The sequence below is a fragment of the Zonotrichia albicollis genome, chromosome 6, assembly GCF_047830755.1.
Source record: "Zonotrichia albicollis isolate bZonAlb1 chromosome 6, bZonAlb1.hap1, whole genome shotgun sequence".
Lineage (NCBI taxonomy): Eukaryota > Metazoa > Chordata > Aves > Passeriformes > Passerellidae > Zonotrichia > Zonotrichia albicollis.
Window position 1 is genome coordinate 47,282,875 of NC_133824.1, and position 18,401 is coordinate 47,301,275.

The 18,401-nt window shown below is 49.8% G+C and overlaps 1 protein-coding gene and 1 long non-coding RNA gene across 7 annotated transcripts in view; one reads left to right on the plus strand and one right to left on the minus strand.

Moving 5' to 3' along the window:
• Nucleotides 1-557: 557 nt before the first annotated feature.
• LOC141729399 (uncharacterized) lies at nucleotides 558-18,104 on the minus strand. 4 transcript variants are annotated; one of them, XR_012580892.1, is made up of 4 exons: nucleotides 12,197-18,104; nucleotides 5,435-10,883; nucleotides 4,576-4,735; nucleotides 558-642 (listed from the first exon to the last, which is right to left on the minus strand). It is a non-coding gene; the product is annotated as an uncharacterized LOC141729399 (long non-coding RNA). The 4 variants fall into 4 exon arrangements; XR_012580891.1 differs by having other exon boundaries at nucleotides 558-645; XR_012580893.1 differs by lacking the exon at nucleotides 558-642 and having other exon boundaries at nucleotides 3,601-4,732.
• CCDC9B (coiled-coil domain containing 9B) overlaps nucleotides 10,139-18,401 on the plus strand; it is a 31,883-nt gene continuing 23,620 nt past the window's right edge. Inside the window, exons 1-6 of one of the 3 annotated variants that reach the window (XM_005494816.4) lie at nucleotides 10,139-10,536; nucleotides 12,776-12,889; nucleotides 13,291-13,395; nucleotides 14,114-14,176; nucleotides 14,562-14,726; nucleotides 17,956-18,105. In XM_005494816.4, the coding sequence (XP_005494873.2) occupies nucleotides 10,516-10,536; nucleotides 12,776-12,889; nucleotides 13,291-13,395; nucleotides 14,114-14,176; nucleotides 14,562-14,726; nucleotides 17,956-18,105 (618 nt within the window). In that variant the 5' untranslated portion in view covers nucleotides 10,139-10,515. The remainder of the gene's footprint in view (nucleotides 10,537-12,775; nucleotides 12,890-13,290; nucleotides 13,396-14,113; nucleotides 14,177-14,561; nucleotides 14,727-17,955; nucleotides 18,106-18,401) is intronic. The other 2 variants (XM_005494817.3, XM_074543512.1) reach the window with 2 other exon arrangements.

Below are 18,401 nucleotides of genomic sequence, written 5' to 3' on the forward strand. Positions count from 1 at the left end.
CCTTCTGTAGCTGCTCTCATAACCATGCCAATGACTCATGCAGGAAGGACTTGGGGCTTTCTTGTGGCTGTGTGTATGGCCATGGGAGTGACAGCGACCTTCTCTGCCTTGTCATCATCCTTTGTGCGGCTGTGGGGATGGCTGTGACCTTCTCCTTCCTCGTAGCCATGTCTGTGGACCTCACAGTGGCAGTGACCTTCTTTCTCATGAGGGTGGCATCCTTTTTGCTTCACACATACAGAACAGCTGAAGCAAAAAGGGAAAGTATTAGAGTGGAGAGTATCCTATAACTTCCACTAATCCTCTAGCTGCTTAGAGTAAGCCCTTCCTGCCTTAATGACTTAAATGCCCGAGGCAGTTTAAAGAACAAAAAGCTTTTCCTAATGCCAGGGTGGGTGACTCTCCCACCGAAGGCTGACACTTCTCTGAACCCAGCAGGAGGGAGTTTCCAGGACAGCCTGCGGGCAGCGCCGCTGGCCCAGCGTGGCGCTCTCTTCTGGGCAGGGCCGCAGGGAAAAGCCTGCTGTTCTGAGCCCAGCCACAGAAATGTCACTTGCCTGGTAGGATCGGATCCACTGCGAGGAGCAGCTCCAGAGCAGCTTGTATTGGTGTGGCCCAGCAGGAAAGACTGAAACCTGGTATCTGCTGAAAAGATTAGCTAGCATTAATGTGGTGACAAGGACATAGGTGATATTTCCTTTTCATTCTTCCCGATGCTAAATAAAAATTCTTGCAACAGTAATGATATTAATAGAGCCATGGGAGCCACAAGGATGGTGGGAATCAGCTGGATTCCAAACATCCCACTGCTTCTGACAGACAGGCACATCTTACAGCTTTAGTTTGGCTCAGCCCGAGGTGCGAACTCCTTGTCTGGTAAGTGGGGGTGATCACGCTTCCTCACTCCCACAGCTTGGCAGGTTTCCTCTGTACTGCTGCAAGGTATTCAACACATGGATTAATTATTTTTCATTGCCCTTAGCCAGGGGCTATAGCAGGGCTTGTGCTCCCAGCTGGCTGCAAAGCACTGCCCTAGGCAGCAGTGGTGTTGCCCACGTCCCTCCTGGGGCTGCTGCTGCTGCTCTGCCAGGGCTGGGGGGACCGGCTGTAGTGGCCAAATCTGGGAATCCAGGAGTCCCTTACTTCAAACCTGCTTGGCTCCTGCCCCTGCAGTGCAGCAGAAGAGGAATTGCCTCTCCCAGCACCCGGAAGCTGATGCTCTCCTTAATGTGTTGTGTCATTTGGAATATTGCCACTCTGTGACTCCCTGTGCTTGGCCAGCTTGAGACTGGTGGGGCAGATCTCAGTGTCATTCTAGGGGAGGCATGTGCTGATCCCAAGATGTCCTCTCCTTACAGAAACAACCTAAGGGTGAGCAGGAAGAACACGTAAATGGGGTTCCCAAACTATTTTAGGAACTAGGGACATAAATGCTTCCCACAAGACAATTCCATCAAGATGTGAACAGCCTTCATCCAGAGGAACTCTTAATTTCATTGCCTGGCAAACCATGATGGGTAGGTCAGCAGGATGGAGGCCAAGTGGTCCGGAGCAGTCTCTTTGGATTGGGATGCATCCCTGCCTCTTTTTCTGCAGACAATGCTACCCCAAATCTCAGGGAAACCATGCTCAAAGCTGACAGCTTGAAGTGGTGACACCACCATGGTGTTTTGCACAGTGCAAAAACACTCATGTCATGAGTTTCATAGACACCCAAGCCCCTGAAGTCATCCTGGCCAAAGCAAGGCTGGGGATCATTGCGCAGCTGCCTCGGATTGCAGCAGACTGCTGGTTTCCAGGCAATGTGCAATGGCTCATGGATCTGCAGCCAGCTTATGAACCCTGGTTTGTCACTGCTCACTGGAGCAATGAAATAGCCAGCGTATTTCTGCTGCTCGAAGCCAGTGACAGTGTGCCAGACACCTCCCGTGCTGGAAGATTTCCATGGGTACAGCAGCAGTCCTGGCTGCTCCTGCTGCATAAACCTCCCATTGTCTCACCCACTGAAATCGCTTCCTTAGCCAGAGAACAGCACTGCATTAGCCAACTGAGCCCCAGTCATTTCACCGTGCATGGCTTATTTTACAGGTGAATATACCTGCCCACCTCCTGAAACTTCAGGAGGGGTTAATTTAGAGATATAAAGTGCTTTAGTAATGGTTTCAGTGCCAGGACCTGCGACAGAGCTGTTTGTCTAAACATTTACATTATACACCAAAGCCATTGGTGCTGGGTGCCTGAAGAGAAAGGCCCAGATGGATGCTGGGTCTCCTCTACACAGCCAGTTTGATTTGCTGCTGTCCCAGCAGCACAGCACAAGCAATGTCATTGTGCACAGAAGGATGTGTGTCTCTGCAGGTGTCTGCACTCCACAGAGCCCACCTTCTTCTGAGTTCTTAGGAGTATAACTACCTGAAAGAATAAGATTTAGTGCCTTTTTGTTCAGTGCTGTTTGTGACCACTCTGTACTGGGATGGGCTTGGAGGAACCATCACCTTCCAAAATCTGTGCAGTTGTCTGTGTTGATAAGAAGTATCTTCCCCAGTGTATGCCATTTTAAGGCATGAGGTTGAAAAGGGCTCAGGAATCAGGCTCACAGGTTGTTTTTGATTGTCAGTCATCATTTCTGCCCAGGGTGTGTGCTGGAGCATGGCCCACATGCTGCACACAGATGAGAGATCCATGCAGGGCCCTTCTCTCTTTCTCAGGCTTCTGCAAGGCTCCTGCAGTGCTGGAAAGCTCTGAATAGTTGTTGACCCAGTACCAGGGCTGAGAAGGTTGCAGGCATATGGCAGTTATGTTTCTGGGCACTGGGACATTGCAAACTGAAGCAAATAAGAGATGTGCTGAATTTGCAGTGTGTTTGAATGGGGCAGGAGGCCCATGGAGACCCAATTCCACTTTGTCTTGGCAGGGGAAGTCTCACTGTGGCAATATTGTCCCATTTTTCCTGGTGCTGTGTGCTGGGAGCGCAGCCACATTCGCTCTGAAGCCGCCCATATGTTCACACCATTTCCAAGCGTGACTGACAGTGAGCCAGTTCCCTCCAAGCATCCTGAGATATCCCAGACTAATTCATCCTTTGTACATAAATATTCTTCCTGTGACATTTGGGACACAAATTCTCAGCCTGGGGAAGGCCAGAGAAGGCACTGGGGTATGTGACACAACTTGACTAACTGCCTGTTACAATACCTTCACAGCCTAAACAAGGTCCCAATGGCACCAGTGCCAGCGTGTCAGTGTCATCCAGAGATGGCCCAGTTGACATTTGGCTGAGGAAACTGGGCAAAACGGCTCATTTCAGGAGGATCAGAGCCTTGGGGGGAGGAAAACCAGTTCTTTTGGCTCAAGAGCAGATATATGAGCAGTGTGGAAAGCTTACACTTCTCATATTTGTTGAAATGTTTCTGCTTTTTTTTTTTTGGTTAGCAACTGCGCTTCAGAAATGCTCCAAGTATTTCATCTGGTGCTTCCAGAAAAAGGCATCTTTAAATGTTTGTTCCAAACCTTTCTTATCTTTCAATAACAACAGGGCAAAGGAAGAGTGCTTTTAATCAATTCCTTCTGAAAGTACTGAAGGGAACAAAATATTCCAGGGAGAAAGGAAATGGAACTTTTCCTTTTTTCAAACCCAGTTCTGAACCCTAATTGTGTGGTAGCCCACCCTAATCCAAAGTGTTTGGGCTGCACAGTGTCTCTAGGCCTGGGCAACCCCTCAGCCTTTCTGCAGAGATCAAGTCAGAAGGGCCAACAAAATATCCACATTCCCAAAGGAGAATCACTTGGCTCAGGATCTCACTCAGGGACCCAAAATGGTCACCCAGAGAAAGCTATCATCCTTTTGAGTTATGATTTCCATCGTGTTGGAGCAGGGATTATTTGCACTTTCAGAAGTTTTCTGCCACTTTAGTGAAGCTCTCAGTAGCCAGGCACAGCCCAGTAAGTCTGGAAGTGCTTCATGTGATGCCTAAGATTTTTAGCTTTTTATATTTTTAATATATTTGCAGCTTTGTAGATTGCTAAAGCATGGCTGTAGCTTCTAGTAGTTTTCCTCTCTTTCTTCCCTACATTTAGAAACAATAGGATAACTTTACAAACCTAAGTATTGTGTAGTCTTATTTCAAGAAGAGAACAAATTACAAGGATGTTCTGTTTTCCAACCAGAATCTGGACCAGACATAATAAAAGTGGGGCAAAAGAAAGCTCTGGACTGCTTCCAGTGGACACCCCAGGAATTATTACCTAATCAACTAACCTTTTAAGTGGACAGTATATGATATGTATACTAATTGACTAACCTTATAAAAATTGTACAATTACTATACCACGTGTGATTTTTGCCATATAGTGTACTTGCAAGCTTTCAAGTAAAGGTTTGCTTTTATATTCACTCTAACATTATTGGAAAGAACTATTCTATTTTCCAGGCACCTCCACCCCTTCCCTTCACCCAAGTACTAATTATTGTTGAACTAGTCCTTTAATATTTAATTGCCACCTTGACTCCCCTTTTCATCTCCTCCCTTCCCAGGCTGGTCCTTCCTGTGTTTGTGCTCCCAACCAGCTGCACACCTTGACCCTCTGCATAAGCAGAGCCAGTGTTCCTGCTGAGCCCAGGCAGAATCCATGCAGCATCCCTGTGAAGTGGCACCACTGGAGCCCACGGAGATTCTTCAGTCCAGCTCAAACCCTGGAGCCAAGGTTGGTCTCTGGAGCTTGCTTTTGAGGTCTGCTGGCAAAGGGAAATGAGATGGTTTGTTAGGCTTTAATGGAGTTTGGCTGGGATGAGAGGGACCGAATTTGCCACTTTTTTCTTCTTGCATCAGACTCAGAGTGGGTCACTCTCATTTGTGTAGCCCCAAAGCAGCCATACATGGAATAATTGTGACTTTTTGGAGTTCACAAAGGGCATGTGACCACGTCAAGAGCAAGCTGGCTCCTGGCTGCTCATTTGCAGCTTGTGAGCCCCGGCCACTGGGTTGTCCGTGTCCTCCTAGATCTGGGCTGAAGCCATGGCTGGAATGGGGAACCTCCCTGGGCCCCTGCTGATGACAGGGCAAACAAGTTGCTGTCTGCAGCATTCCATGCTTTCCCCAAGGACTACATTTCCATAAAAGACGAAAAAACCTGCCTGACTGGCTGTCCCGGCCACTTTCCACATCCTCACACCCTCCCAAGGCTGGGTCCTGTGTCCTACATCTGAAGGCTGGGTAGTGAACAAGGTCAGCAAACCTGTATTTGTCCCTGCTGAGAGTGTCTGCAAGGGAGAAAAACTAAGTGGACAGAGCAATTTTTCATTTTCTCAGGCTTTGACCACTTCAGAGGTCTTATACTGGAATGATAAGTTTTCAGGAGCAGAAAATATTGGAAGAGCTGACAAGATCATGGGTTTTTCAAGGTGGCATTAAACACAAGTATGAACAGAACTCACCCACAGGACTTGAGGCCGGACCCTGCACGCTGCAATGATGAACAGGGAAGGGGAAAAGAGGGGATGTCTTGTTTCAAATGAGAAGAGGGCTGCTCTGCACATCCTGAGATGTTTCTGTGCTGTGCCATGATTGGTATCCCTGTGGAAGTACCAATAGGCAGCTATGATCCTTACTGCTGTTAAATGGGACCAAGCTGCCATTAAGTCCTTTAACTGTCTTTAGTTAATAGTTTAAATTTTGATCCATTTCAAAACAAATGTCTCAGCAGCTCTTTGATCCCCACGAGTCTCTCCAGCTAAAGTCCATTTAAGGTTCCTGCCTGGTCTCTCTTCTCAGTCTAGGGAATATGCTGACCTTTCTCCTGGCTGGAGGAAACACCTCAACCCCTTTTGAATCCTGCAGTGCAGCTGCTTGAAGGACCAGAGCTGGGGGAGGCAAGGGAGGCAAGAGGAATTGCCTTATTGTGTGTTTGGTAGGAAGTGTGCCTCCAGGCCTCCCGGAACTCTTCTTTGATACACTGTGTTCCCATCCCTCCCTCTGTCCAAGGCATGGAGAAGGATTGCTAGCTCAGCTCAGGAGCCTCGGGCGCACATCGCTGCACACAGCCGTGCCTGGAGACTCGGCCCTGTGCCTTATCTGCAGTCCTGACACATAATGCAGAAACAGCCTCCCACAGCATCCAGACTTCAGCTCCTTCAGTGGGCTTTTGGCAGCTGCCTCCCAGATCCTCCCAGCAGTTCCCGAGTGCCATCTGTTGACTCGATAGCGGTCATGCAAAAAATGGAGAGGAGCCAGGATAAGGCTGGGTGAAGTGCACTTGGGAAAAGTGGCAGCATGGCACTGAGTGGCTCTGGAGGAGTTTCACAGAGTGCAAAAGGAAAAGGAGAGAGGATTTCAAGCTGAAGTTGTTCCTGCTGGTGGAAGGGCTGATGAAGGGATGCCAGGAATATTTCTTGGGGCAGGCAAGTTTGCATTTTTTGAAGAATCAGATTCTTTCCTTCAGTCTTTCTGTAAGGCAGAGAGACAGAGTCTTACCGATAAAATATGGGGCAAAACTTTGTGCCAGATGCTGAGTGCTGTCCTGGAGCAGGGAGATGGCAGAATCCTGTCAGGGATGGTTCTTTGTGCCAAAACTGAAAGGCCTTGCAGCACACAATTAGAGAAAGGGACTATTTCACTGTCACAAGCACAAAATGGAGAGGTCATTGCCCTGCTTTCCTTCCTTGGCCCCAGAAAAATCTCCAGCAAGCTTTGGCCCAAGTGGAGAGTGAGGGCTCCAAGTAGGCAGCTGGAGGCTGTGCTTAAGGACAGTCAGCTGAGCCCCTGAGCAATGCAGTCACAGCAGGGCAATGCAGAAAAGACCCCGTTATATCCTTTTGATTCCTCCAGCTTCCAGGCTTTCCTGAAGGAAGCTGCTGTCCACCCCAGCGACTTCTTCAGGGGCAGCCTGAGGTTAGCAAGAGCTGACAGATCCATGAAGCAGAAACCACAGAGCCAACCTGGGTACACTTCATGTGCCCACTGTGCTGAGCAGTTTCAGAGGTGGCACCAGCCAGAGCACGAGAGAGCCCAGAATTAGACCATCCCAGCAGGTCTTTTGGGATTTGAAAGAATAAAGAGATTAACTCTAGGTGTGGTGTACAAATTGCTGAGTGAGTAATGAGGCTGGTTTCTCCAGATGTCCTTCCTGTTGCTCATGGATGCAGGAACACTTGCTGTCTGAAATACTCTGTCAAGCTGCTGCGTGTGGGAAGCGCTGCCACCAACGGCTGGAGAGAGCAGGATTGGTGTCCTGCAGCCACCCAGGTGGGAGTATTGGTGTGAGCAGGATTCAGTGTGTCCTGAAGTCATGCAGGACTCCCAAAATGTCATGCATCCAGCACACCCCGCTCACTAGAGCAGGAGTAATAGGAACCTTCTCTGGCTCCTCTCCTTCCCAAAAGCAAACCTCTGGGTATTGGAATGCCTGGTGCCTGGATAATGGTCCAGAAGGATTGCCCATAGCTTGATGCAGGCACAGACCTCATTGGAAGGCAGTGCCAGTTTTGGGATTGACACTGCACTTTAGAGAAAATCAGGGGTTTTGACAGCTTTTTAATGGGGACAGTGGTGGTATTACTGCAGCCCTTTCTGGCCACAGTGCTGGGAATAATTAAATTTACATGCATATTCATAATCCCATAAATCTTGGCACATTCATAGGGTTCTGTTTTCTCCTCTGACTGTCCCAAGGGCATCAGCAGGTCCCCAAACCAGCCTGTTTTGCCTCACTGCTGCAGCTGCAGAAGCTGCTTCCTTGACTGGGCCCTTTTGCCCATGGGTTTCTGTGTCTGCAGTGTTCACTGAGGGTTCCCATTGATGTCAGATGATGATGCAGAAGTAGGTGCCTGTCATTTGTACCACTCAGACATGGTAAAGGACAGCTGAGACATGTCAGCTCTTTGTATTGAGGTCAGGAGCAGCTGAGACTGCCCTGGAGGGAAATGCAGCTCTCCAGCGACATGAGCAAAGGCAAAGGTATTTTGGGGATCTTCACCCCTGGTTCGTGGCACTGCTCTTTGCTGGAAGAGCTTCGTCACACAGCCAGGAATGGCAGGGACATAGGATGCCATGGATGTGAGGTCTGGGGAAGTCTGGAGAAACTCCTTGTGAGCAGTTGGCTTAAGCCTTGATAATTTGAGCATGACATGGGCAGCACAATGGACCCAGCTGCATGTGGTGTTCAGCCAGCGCTGCACACAGAACCTGGCCTTGGGTTTGGGTAATGGTTTCTGTTTTAACCTGAACCTCAGCATCAACATAGTCTGCAGTGTCCTTGAGGCAGGAGACATGACCACCTCACAAAGAGGATAATGCACAGGATAATGCACTGGGGTCCCTCACCCCAAAAGGCCACACAAGGACTTGCACTTCCTTCAGGGCGACCTTTCAGTGGCTGTCACTTTGTTTTCTTGCCTTGCCTGGCTGCCAGCAGGCACGGGGAGCAAATAAGCCATACTGCCCTGCAGGAGGGGTGCTGGGGGCACACAGTTTTGGTGCTGGGGTTTACATCCCTGGCCAGGGCAGGTCGTGATAGCTGGTCAGGACATGGTGCCTCCCAGGAGGCAGATAACAAAAAGAAATGCAGGCAGTGCTGGATGGTGCCTGTGCTGGTGAGGGCTTCAGTGTTTCCATGAACACTGACTCCCTGACTCAACCCAGTCCTGGGTGACCTTGTCCCTGTGGCCTCCAGCCCAGCTAAAAATGGGATATCACTCTGCCTTCAAAAGAGAGTGTGCCAGCTTGGAAAACCAAGGCAGTGCCATCCCACAGTTCCCCTCCGTTCCCAGGTCAAGGTAAAGCTCCCCATGACTCTGCATCTCCTGCACAGCTGTGTCCACCACAAATGTCCTGACAAGCACTTGGGCTCCAGCAAAGCTCCTTTTCCCGATTTTCTGCCCACAGCTGAGTCTTCATTTCCTTCATCAAGCCTGAATCCAGAAGCACTGCCTTGGAAATGGTTTCAATTTCCCTTCATCATTGAGTACCTACTAATTAATATAGGTCACTCTGTCCCTCCAAGAGCTTTTACTAAGCTGTGCTTCCCATCTCCTTAGTGCCTTAGCCGTGATGTCCAAGTCATGTGCAAAGAAGGGACCAGATTCTGAGTTCTGCAAAGTCTTTGGCAGATTTCCCTTCAACTACTCCAGGTTTCAGATCAGTTTTCTTGAATTTTGTGAGGAGTTGAACTGCTTAAAGGTTTAGAGTGGACAGTGGGCAGCAGTGGACCAGCTTGGTTTTTTTAACTTACGAACATAGAAGGGCTCACATTAAGGGGGGGCTGTGCATCAATCCTTGGGCAACAAAACATTCCCTTGTGTACTTCCATCTCCTGTTTGCCTCACACTTGATCTGTGTCCCTCAGGATGGAGGGAAAGGGCAGCCAGTCTGTGCTGAGGGAGAATGTAGCACATGGTCAGGACACATGGCTGAGGTTTGTTCAGCCTGGAGGAGACTCATTGGGGTCTGCAGCTTCCTCACAAGGGGCAGTGGGGAGGCAGCTCCGATGTCTTATCTCTGTGACCAGGAGCAGGAGCCGAGGGAACAGCTGGAGCTGTGTCATGGGAGGGTTAGGCTGGATATCAGGAAAAGGTTCTTTCCCCCAGAGGGTGGTCAGGCACTGAGCAGGCTCCCCAGGGAGTGGGCACAGCTCCAAAGCTGCCAGAGCTCCAGGAGGGTTTGAACAATGCTCTCAAACACAGGGTGGGATTTGTGGTGTCTGGGCAGAGGCAGGAGTTGGGCTGGATGATCCTGTGGGTTCCTTCCAACTCAGGATATCCTATGGTGAGGTAAGGGTTCATGTGGTGACTCAAGATGCAGCAGCTGAATGGTGTTCCCTCAAAGCCCCGTTGCTACTTGTGACTCTCCTGAGGGTTGTTTTGGCAGCTTTCGGACAGGCACTTACAGGAGCCCCTCTGCTTTGGCTGTGTGCCTCCTGCTAGTCCTGCTGCCAGCTGGTGATGCCCACCCCACAGCACTCTTCAGTTCCTTCCTGAAAGAAAGGCCCACTTTAACAGTGGGGAAATCATTCCCAGAGAATACTGAAATTAAACAGAAAAAGGCAAATCTGACCCATGTTTTCCCATGCAGGCTCGTGCACACACTCACAAGACGTGCAGGACCCCAGATATTTCCCGGCCCCGCCAGGCGTGGAGCCAGCCATGCATAACAAACAACACGACCCCGTGAATGGCCACGCAGCGAAGCCAAGCTGTTTGCCTGATCCATCCGTCATTGTTCAGCCGGCTTTTCCCACTTTGAACGAGGGTTTGTGGCATCAGGAAGTTAAAAGGAGTCAGGAGGGGGGAAAAGGGGGAGTGTTTCTTTTAAAAAGAGAGTGAGATTGGAGAGGAGGACACAGGCACTCCAAACCCTGTCTGTGCTTGGTATATTAGGCAGCCAGTGCTCTTGGCTGGGAGCCCAGACGAGGCTTTTGTAATCAAAACATGATCTTGTATGCTGTGCAACCAGTGCTGAGAAAGGCCGTCTGATGGCTCTCCTCTTTTAGCTCTGCTCTGGAATCCGCCGGGCTCCGCCGCCGATGTCCAACATGCACCGAGCTGTGAGTGCTGCCCGCGCGGGGCCGGGAGGGGCGGGGGCGCTGGGGTCCCTCACCCCAAAAGGCCACGCAAGGACTTGCACTCGCTTCCTTCAGGGTGGCCTTTCGGCGGCTGTCGCTTTGTTTTCTTGCCTCGCCTGGCTGCCAGCAGGCACGGGGAGCAAACAAGCCGTACCGCACGGCGGGAGGGGTGCTGGGGGGAGCGCATTTTGGGTGCTGGGGTTTACATCCCTCGCCGGGGCAGGTTGTGGTGGCTGGCTCAGAATAAGGTGTCTCCCGGGAGGCAGATAACAAACAGAAACGCAGGCAGTGCTGGATGGTGCCTGTGCTGGTGAGGGCTTCAGCTGCAGCTGTCAAGGAAGAGGATATTTCTTAAAAAGAGCGGATACATTTGCTTACGCAGAAAAACGTTAGTACGGGCCGCTCCTGTCCCCTTTCCCTCCCCCCCTTCCCCGCCATTCACACTTTCCCAACCCTGCTGTCTCCGAGGTCTGGCTGTGGAAGCAGGCGATCGTAGAAGTGTATGGGAAAACACTGCACGCAGAGACAGTCAGGAGCGAGGTGTCCTTCCAGCCCCCAAGGAGCTGCGTAGCCAGTGTGTGTGCCATTTAGGAGAGGGGCTGTCACACAACGGGATGTCGTCATTTAACTGAAGCCTAAAGCCGATAGCTTTCAATTTTCTCCTTTTGTGACATTTTAATTTGCAATAGAATGAGGCCTCTCGTTCCGTGGCTATGCCCTGCTCTCGCGGAGGCTTTGGGTTCAGCTGATTGCTGATTCAAAGCCATCGCACGTTTGTTCTGCCAAAACCATTTATAACTCTCTGTCGCGGTGACATACGGGCACCTTGGCTCCCCGGAAGAGCTTTACTCTGGGGAGGGCACGGTGGAGCCACACTTTCCATCCTGAGCATCAGCTCCAGCACGGGCTGGAGCCGCGGTTCGTTCCAGAAAGGGAGGACAGGGCCCGGCCCCCTGTTATCGGCTGGCTCGGAGCGGCAGCTGACGAGCAAACGCTGACTGGGCTGAAGTGTACAATGGGTGAGCCCCTGGGAGCTGAGCGTGGGCTCCACACGCTGCCCGGCGCTTCGGCCGCGGGGCCCGGGTGTGCGGGTGAGCGACCCCTCCCGCCCACAGCTTCCCAGCATTTGCTGAAACAGGTTGTGCACAGAGAAACACCATAATGGCTTCGTTAATAAAGGGAAGGAGAAGTGCTGAACACCAGCAAACTTTCCTTCCAGTGACTTGTTTCCAGCTGGAAATGGAAAGACTCCCTCCCCCCCAATACCAGCCGTCTTGCAGTGCAGACAAAATGCTGACAAATGGGCAGAGGGAGGACAGCCTGACAGGCCTTTTCCATTTTTTTGCCTTAAAAAGAGAAGAGCATGAATAAGACCTCTGCAGGAATTTTAAATTTTTTCTCAAGCCGGCAGCTCTGCCAGTTCTCCTTCAAAAGAATCTGAAGATGAAAGGGGTGTGTTTGAGGGCATGCACCACTTTGATCCCACCCTCAGCAGCCAACACCCCAGAGCTCAGTAAACAGTGAACCTGCCAATTTAGTGCTCCCAGAACAGCTTCTGTTCAGGTAAACACCGAATTTGGCTTTAATCAGCCTTGCAAAATGCCCATGGAACTGTATCCGCCCACAAAGGCAATCTGCTCACCTGTCGCATATCCGATGATGAATGGCAGTGGAAAAGCCATTTGTTTCCCACAGATCTTGACAAAATCCCATTGTCCAGCAGAAGAATGTGTGGAGGCAGTTTAAATGTTCTTGTCGTCCCACTGGGACGCAGATGTGTGCCCGTGTCCCTGTGTCCTGGTGAAGCAGCCCTTGGCAGGGGCTGTAGGATCAGATACCCCTCAGAAGGGATGCCAGTGGAGATGGGCTGGTGCAGGAGGTGCGGTCTGTGTCATGAGCAGGTTCTGCTGCCTTTCCCTCACTGATGTCTGACAAGGTGTCTGAGAACACGTGAAGGCGAGGGTCATGTACTGCATGCAGATAAGCAGGGTGTTAACTCTGGAGCCCACTGACAGCCATCAAAGTGGGGCAGCAGCGCTTTGCTCAGACTACCTCATTGCTGAGCAAAAATTGTAAGAAAAGGAAAGTGAATTCTGTCAGGAAAAGTCAGGGAGAAGTGATGGGAAAGACTCTTTCACTTCCCACCTTGTCCAGACAGAAGGAGCAGGTTTCATCCTGTTGGTAAAATGACTGAGAAGAGCTTTCCTCCTTGTGTTTCCAGGATGCTGCTGTGGATGATGCTGTGTTAAGGAAGAAAGAGCAGAAAGATGTTGAACTTGATAAGAAAATCTTGGCTTTGCGGAAAAAAAACGAAGCACTGATACGAAGGTACCAGGTGAGTCTGCAAGTCCTTACCTTCCCCAGCTCTGATCTGGGGTCCTCAACTCACAGTGTAAAGAAGATTGTCAGCACAGTCAGAATGACCGTGTTACTTAGATAGCATGTTTGTATTGGAAACACTCAGACCAGGTGGGTAGAGCTCTGCCTTTAGCTTAGGCTTTACCTTAGCCTTTAACTACAATTCTTGAATTGCTTCAGAGAACAGATACTGACACTTGCCTCACTGCTGCAGCATCTCCTCACCCACTGCCACCTTCCTCTGTCTGCATCCCATAACTGGGACACAAGTTGGTCCACTCCCTCTTAGAGGTGGAGGTGGGTCCATTTAGCAGAATTAAACAGGAAAATGAACAACATCCAGGTACAGGCTTGTGATAAGGGCTATCTGTGTTTCAGGAAATAGAAGAGGACAAAAAGCGAGCGGAACAGGAGGGAATGGCTGTTACCTCCAGGAGGCCCAAGCAGGATGGACTCACTATTACCATCACCAAAGCTCACAACGTAAGTGATGCCTCTCCTTCACCATGGGCCAGCTCTCACTCCAGTCCTGCTCCTGCAAAATGGCATTTCTGAGAGAGACCATCCACAACAAAGTTCTTTGAGCACAGGAAATACATCCTAAGCCCTGAAAAGTGTGTGTGAGTTCTGCAGAGATGTGTGATCAGAGTGATTTTAGGTGCTGCACATACGTTTCCAGCCATGCCCAGGCACCTCTACCCATGCACAAAGAGATAACTGGCAGATGACTGGGTGTGTGAACAGGCACACTTGGCCCTCAATAGGTCCCAGGTGTCAGCATCACTGCAAATATGTAGGCAGAGTATATCAGGTGTATGTGTGTGTGTCACTGGAGGCATCAGGAGTGCCTCTGGAGAATGCCATAGGCTGGGAAAACTTATGGTCTCCTTAGGCTCTGGGAGTGAGCAAAGCAGGTGGCCCTGGGCCAGAGACTGTGAGTCCCAGGTTTCCTTCCTAATTGGATCAAATCTGATAAGCTCTGTCCACCCATCCTGGCAGCATGGGGCTTGGGAAGCCAGTCCTGCCTTAACCCCTTGGTGAACTTTTCTGCCAGAGCTCATGCAGGGCCTGCTGAGCCAGCCCACCCTGCTTTCAGCACTCCGGGTTGTTGGATCCAGGCCAGTGCATTGCTCTCCTCCCACCCTGGCCATGGCCCTTGCCTCTCTTGGGGTGCTGCTGCACACATTTTTCTCTCATACAGGACCTGAAAGATGCAATTACCCAGACTGAACACTATGGACAAGATAGCCCAGGCCTCTCGATGGTGAGCACCACCCTCAGCCATCCACTTGGCTTCCAAGGCCACCTTCAGCAGGACTTGGGCTTTCCCAAGCTAACTCAGTGTGCTGCAGAAAGAGATGAGGATGGCATTTCTTTCCCATAACTCTGGCATTTTAGTCTGAAATGTCAGATTTGTAAGTGCAAAGGATTTTTCAGCCCTGCTGTCTTTGTGGGTTTTGCTGCTGAGCAGACAACAAGCTCCTTGTTCCCCAGGAATGTCACAGCAGTGTGCTGGGCACAGAGAACTTCCTGGGGGCAAGGGCTGTTTGTAGCTGCCTTCCCGCTTGTGTGCAGGTGTGTTTGGGGAAGGGAATCACATCCCTGAGTCAAGGCTCTGGATTTGCTAATGGAAGTGGTTCATTTTCCAGGACAAAAGGGTGGTGAGTGAGAAAAGGGGAAACCCCTGTCCTACAAGCCCTGGGTTTGGCATTGGCAGTGAGGAAGAGGAGGAGGAGGAGGAAGCAGATCATATGTTCACATTCAGGATGGGGAAGAGGGTGCAGCTGGCTGTTACCATGGACAACAAAGCAAAGGTGAGTAGGGAAGAGGATTGCTCTCACACTGCAGCCTCTTGCCTTACAAAGGAGCTTCTGTTCTGCCTCTCACTTGAGCTTTCTGTCCAGCGTGTCACATCCAAAGGGAGCAGTTCCTTGCTGCTTGTTTCCTCTCATTTCACAGTTATTCAGCACAACCTCAGAGCTACCACATGCTTCCCTCTCTATATTTGATTCCCAGGAATCAGCCCTCAGGCTTTGCTAGCCCCCTCAGCAACACCCTCCACCCAGCCAGGTGGAACCAGTTCCCTTTCTAAGGGATCAGTCAACTTGTTGCCCTCCTGGGCCAGTCTGGTGTTAAACTGTATTGCTGTGCCTGGAAAGAGGGGCTTGCTTGGTGACGCTGGTGTGACTGAATGAGGCACCACCATCCTTCCTGTGACCACTGCAAGGTCCCAGCACCAGAGATCCTCGACAGTGCAGGAAACCACTCACACCCAATCATCAACAACCTAAATCATAGTCAAGCAAGATGCCCCAAAGGAAAGCCAGCTGGAAAGTTTCACAAAATGGACATAAGTCAGGAGTTTCCTTTGTTCCCCAGTTCTTTTTCCTGGCATGCCCCGGATGAGTATTTTTAACACTGCCTCTGCAATCTGGGGCATGCCTCAGGCATGAGATGGGCACATCTCACCTTACAGTGACTCTGTATGGGGAGTGGTGTAGTTCTGACTAAGCTAAAGAGCTGGTGCCAGAGTCCCAGATCTCTGTCAGGCAGGGAATGACCCAGGACAAGCCCTGTGGAGGGGAGGAGTTGGCTCTGCCAGGCGCTGTGGCTGTAGACCTGCTCTCTGTCCCTCTTGGCTCTGCATGGGTGCTCTCCTCATATGACATCTCTCACTCTGGGAGCTGGGGCACCAAGGACCAGGATTTCCCAATGTGGGACAAGCAGGCTGAGAGATCACCCAGACTGTTAAAATAGGAAACAAGGGAAGAAGACACATGTCAGCAGACACATTGAGCAGAATGTGCCTTCAGGCGAGGCAGCTTAGCCAGAAGCAAAATGGGGAGGGAGGGAGGGAGGGAGGGAAGAAAGGAGGGAAAGAGTGGTAAAGGGAGGGAGAGCAAAGGGTATTACACAGAAAATCTGATGGTCTCCCAGCCTGGATGTGTCTAGCTGCCACATCTATGTTAAATAGCTGTTTCCTGTATTTCCTTTGAGTCTTCCTTGCCATCTGCTCAATAAATGCAGGGTTAAAAACTTTGTCAGCACACCAGCCTTCACACCATGCCTTTTAACATCCAGTAGCCCAGGGATGGTTTCAACTCCCTGTAATCCAGTGATGTTCTCTTGAGGCTTCTGTTGTGCTCGAGGTGTTTGGGCACAAGGTTCTTTGTGTTGGGTCTCATGAGAGACTTTCTCAGACAGCAAGTGATGAAGTCACCTTCAAATATCCTCCCAGTGCCAGACCTCCCTGGGAAGAGGTATCTGTGACCCTGTTACATGTCTAAAGGATGAGCCATCAACACCTAAACACTGAAGAGCTCTAGGGAACAGCTGTTGACTTAAGATGAATAAATGCTTGATGTACAACTTGTGGATTAATAGCTTGCTGTTGCCTTCTAAACCATCTCTGGGCTTACTTTCTTAATAAAAAAATAATGTTAAGTAGAATGCCAAACACCTCACACAAGTGCTCTGGGTAGGGCAGAGCCAGGCCAGTCTCCAGTTCAGGCTCTCACCTCAGCAATACTGCCTAGAATTACTGAATCCAAAAGCAGAGCTAGAAATCCCCAAAGGAATATGTAACAAGGTTCCCACCATGTCTGTTTATCTGGGGCTGACAGGACAGGCAGAGCCAGACCACTCCTCTCCCCTGCATCAGGCTGACTCAAGAACTATCTCTGCTGAAACAGCAAAATCACACAAATGTGAAAGATGAATAAACAAGAGACTGAGGTTCTGCTGCTGGAAATACTCCAGTGTCTCCTAAAACATTTATCATGTGCTAGGAAGCCTGATGACTGAGAAGCCGTAAAAAAGGTCATGCTGATGGAGGCTGTGAACAGGAAGGCTCTCTCCTCACTAACATCTGCACTCCTGGCAGAGCTGAGGGAAAATGAGGTTAATGTGAGGCTTCTTGCAATCACATGTCATGGCAAAGGCCCTGATTGCATGTCTTCCCTACAAACCAGAGGTCTGGGTGTGCTTTTTGTTTTTAAAAACAATTTTGTAGCAACAAAGTTCCCAAGTTTCACTAAAGTTTCCTTGGAGATTTTGAGTACCTTTTAAATCAAGACTCCAGTAAATGTGAAAGCTCAGGGTGGAAAACAGAGTAAAATGCACCATCCTTTAGAGAGGGAAGCTGCTGAGGTTCTTTCATCCCTGGTGAAGTTGAGCAGACTTCATATGGATGAAGAGAAAAGAAAAAGATCAGAGATAACGATGGATATGACTTATTAAGTCTCTCATTTCCTTGTAAGGCAAAAACAAAAAGGCACATGACTGGCCTGAAAGATGATACTTTTAAATGAGAAAAAAATGAGTATCTTTTTGTACAAAAGATGTGCTCATTTTGTGGAATTGATGGCTGAGGGCACTGGCAGGACATCAGCCAGCAACAAAGATCATTAACAAAATAAGAAACAGATGTAAATCCATGTAGTGAAATCATGACACTAATACAGACAGCTGTAAATAATATCTGAGAAGGGTAAACTGCCCTTGCTCAAGGAGCTTATATATCAGGTTTCTTAAGTATTCCACTGCTGAATAAATAATTCCAGAAATACAAACACACAATGACTATGAATCAATGAATTATCAAATGCTAATACACTTCAGGGGAGTAACTGCTATGTGGACAAGGTTGAAGAGAATGAACCCCACTCTTCCCCTTCTCCTCCACCTTCTAGGCTTATGCTCTAAGGTAGCCTCACATTTTATTGGGACATGTTGTATGGGGAGGGGACAACCTCACATTTGTTTCTAAGACACAGACACAAGCTTAAAATAAAACCGTCTTTCAGTGTTCATGCTGCAGATTATCCAAGCAGGGTAAATCCCGCCATGCTGGTGTTGTGCTCAGCTAAACACACCTCTGTAATATCACAGATCCCTTCCCGTGGGGTGGCAGCTTTATGAGCCAAGGGTTCTGACTGTTCTGCTCATTTTCTGTCCTGCCAGGCCAAAATCCTTTGCAGTTTGGGATGGCCACTCTCCTAGGAGGTCTATGGGGGTGTCCTTAACTGAGCCTGTGCCTTCCAGGGCAAGAGGATCGTCAGCGAGAAGCGCGCCGAGAGCTTCCCTGGCCCGGGCCGAGTGCCGGACCTGAGCGAGGAGGAGATGGACCATTTGGTGGCTTTCCGACGGGGAAGGAGGATGCAGATTGCCATCACCATGGACAACAAGGAGAAGGTAAGTACAGTGCCAGTGACTGGCCTGGAACCTATCCATGGCATCCACTTCTGCTGGCATGAGGAGAGCCTAGCCACAGGATGTTGGGAGACACTCTATGTTAATAGTGCAGCTTATTTCCTTATTTCTGCTTTCCATCCCTGTGAAAGAAGAAAGCCATGATCTTTTCCCTCCCCTGTGATCCTAGCTAAAGCTAGAAGCCTCCTAAACACACTGAGTTCATCAACAGATGCTGCTTTGGAAGGATTGATGAAAGCACTGCTAGATATGGGGCATGAATCTCACCTTGTCTCTTA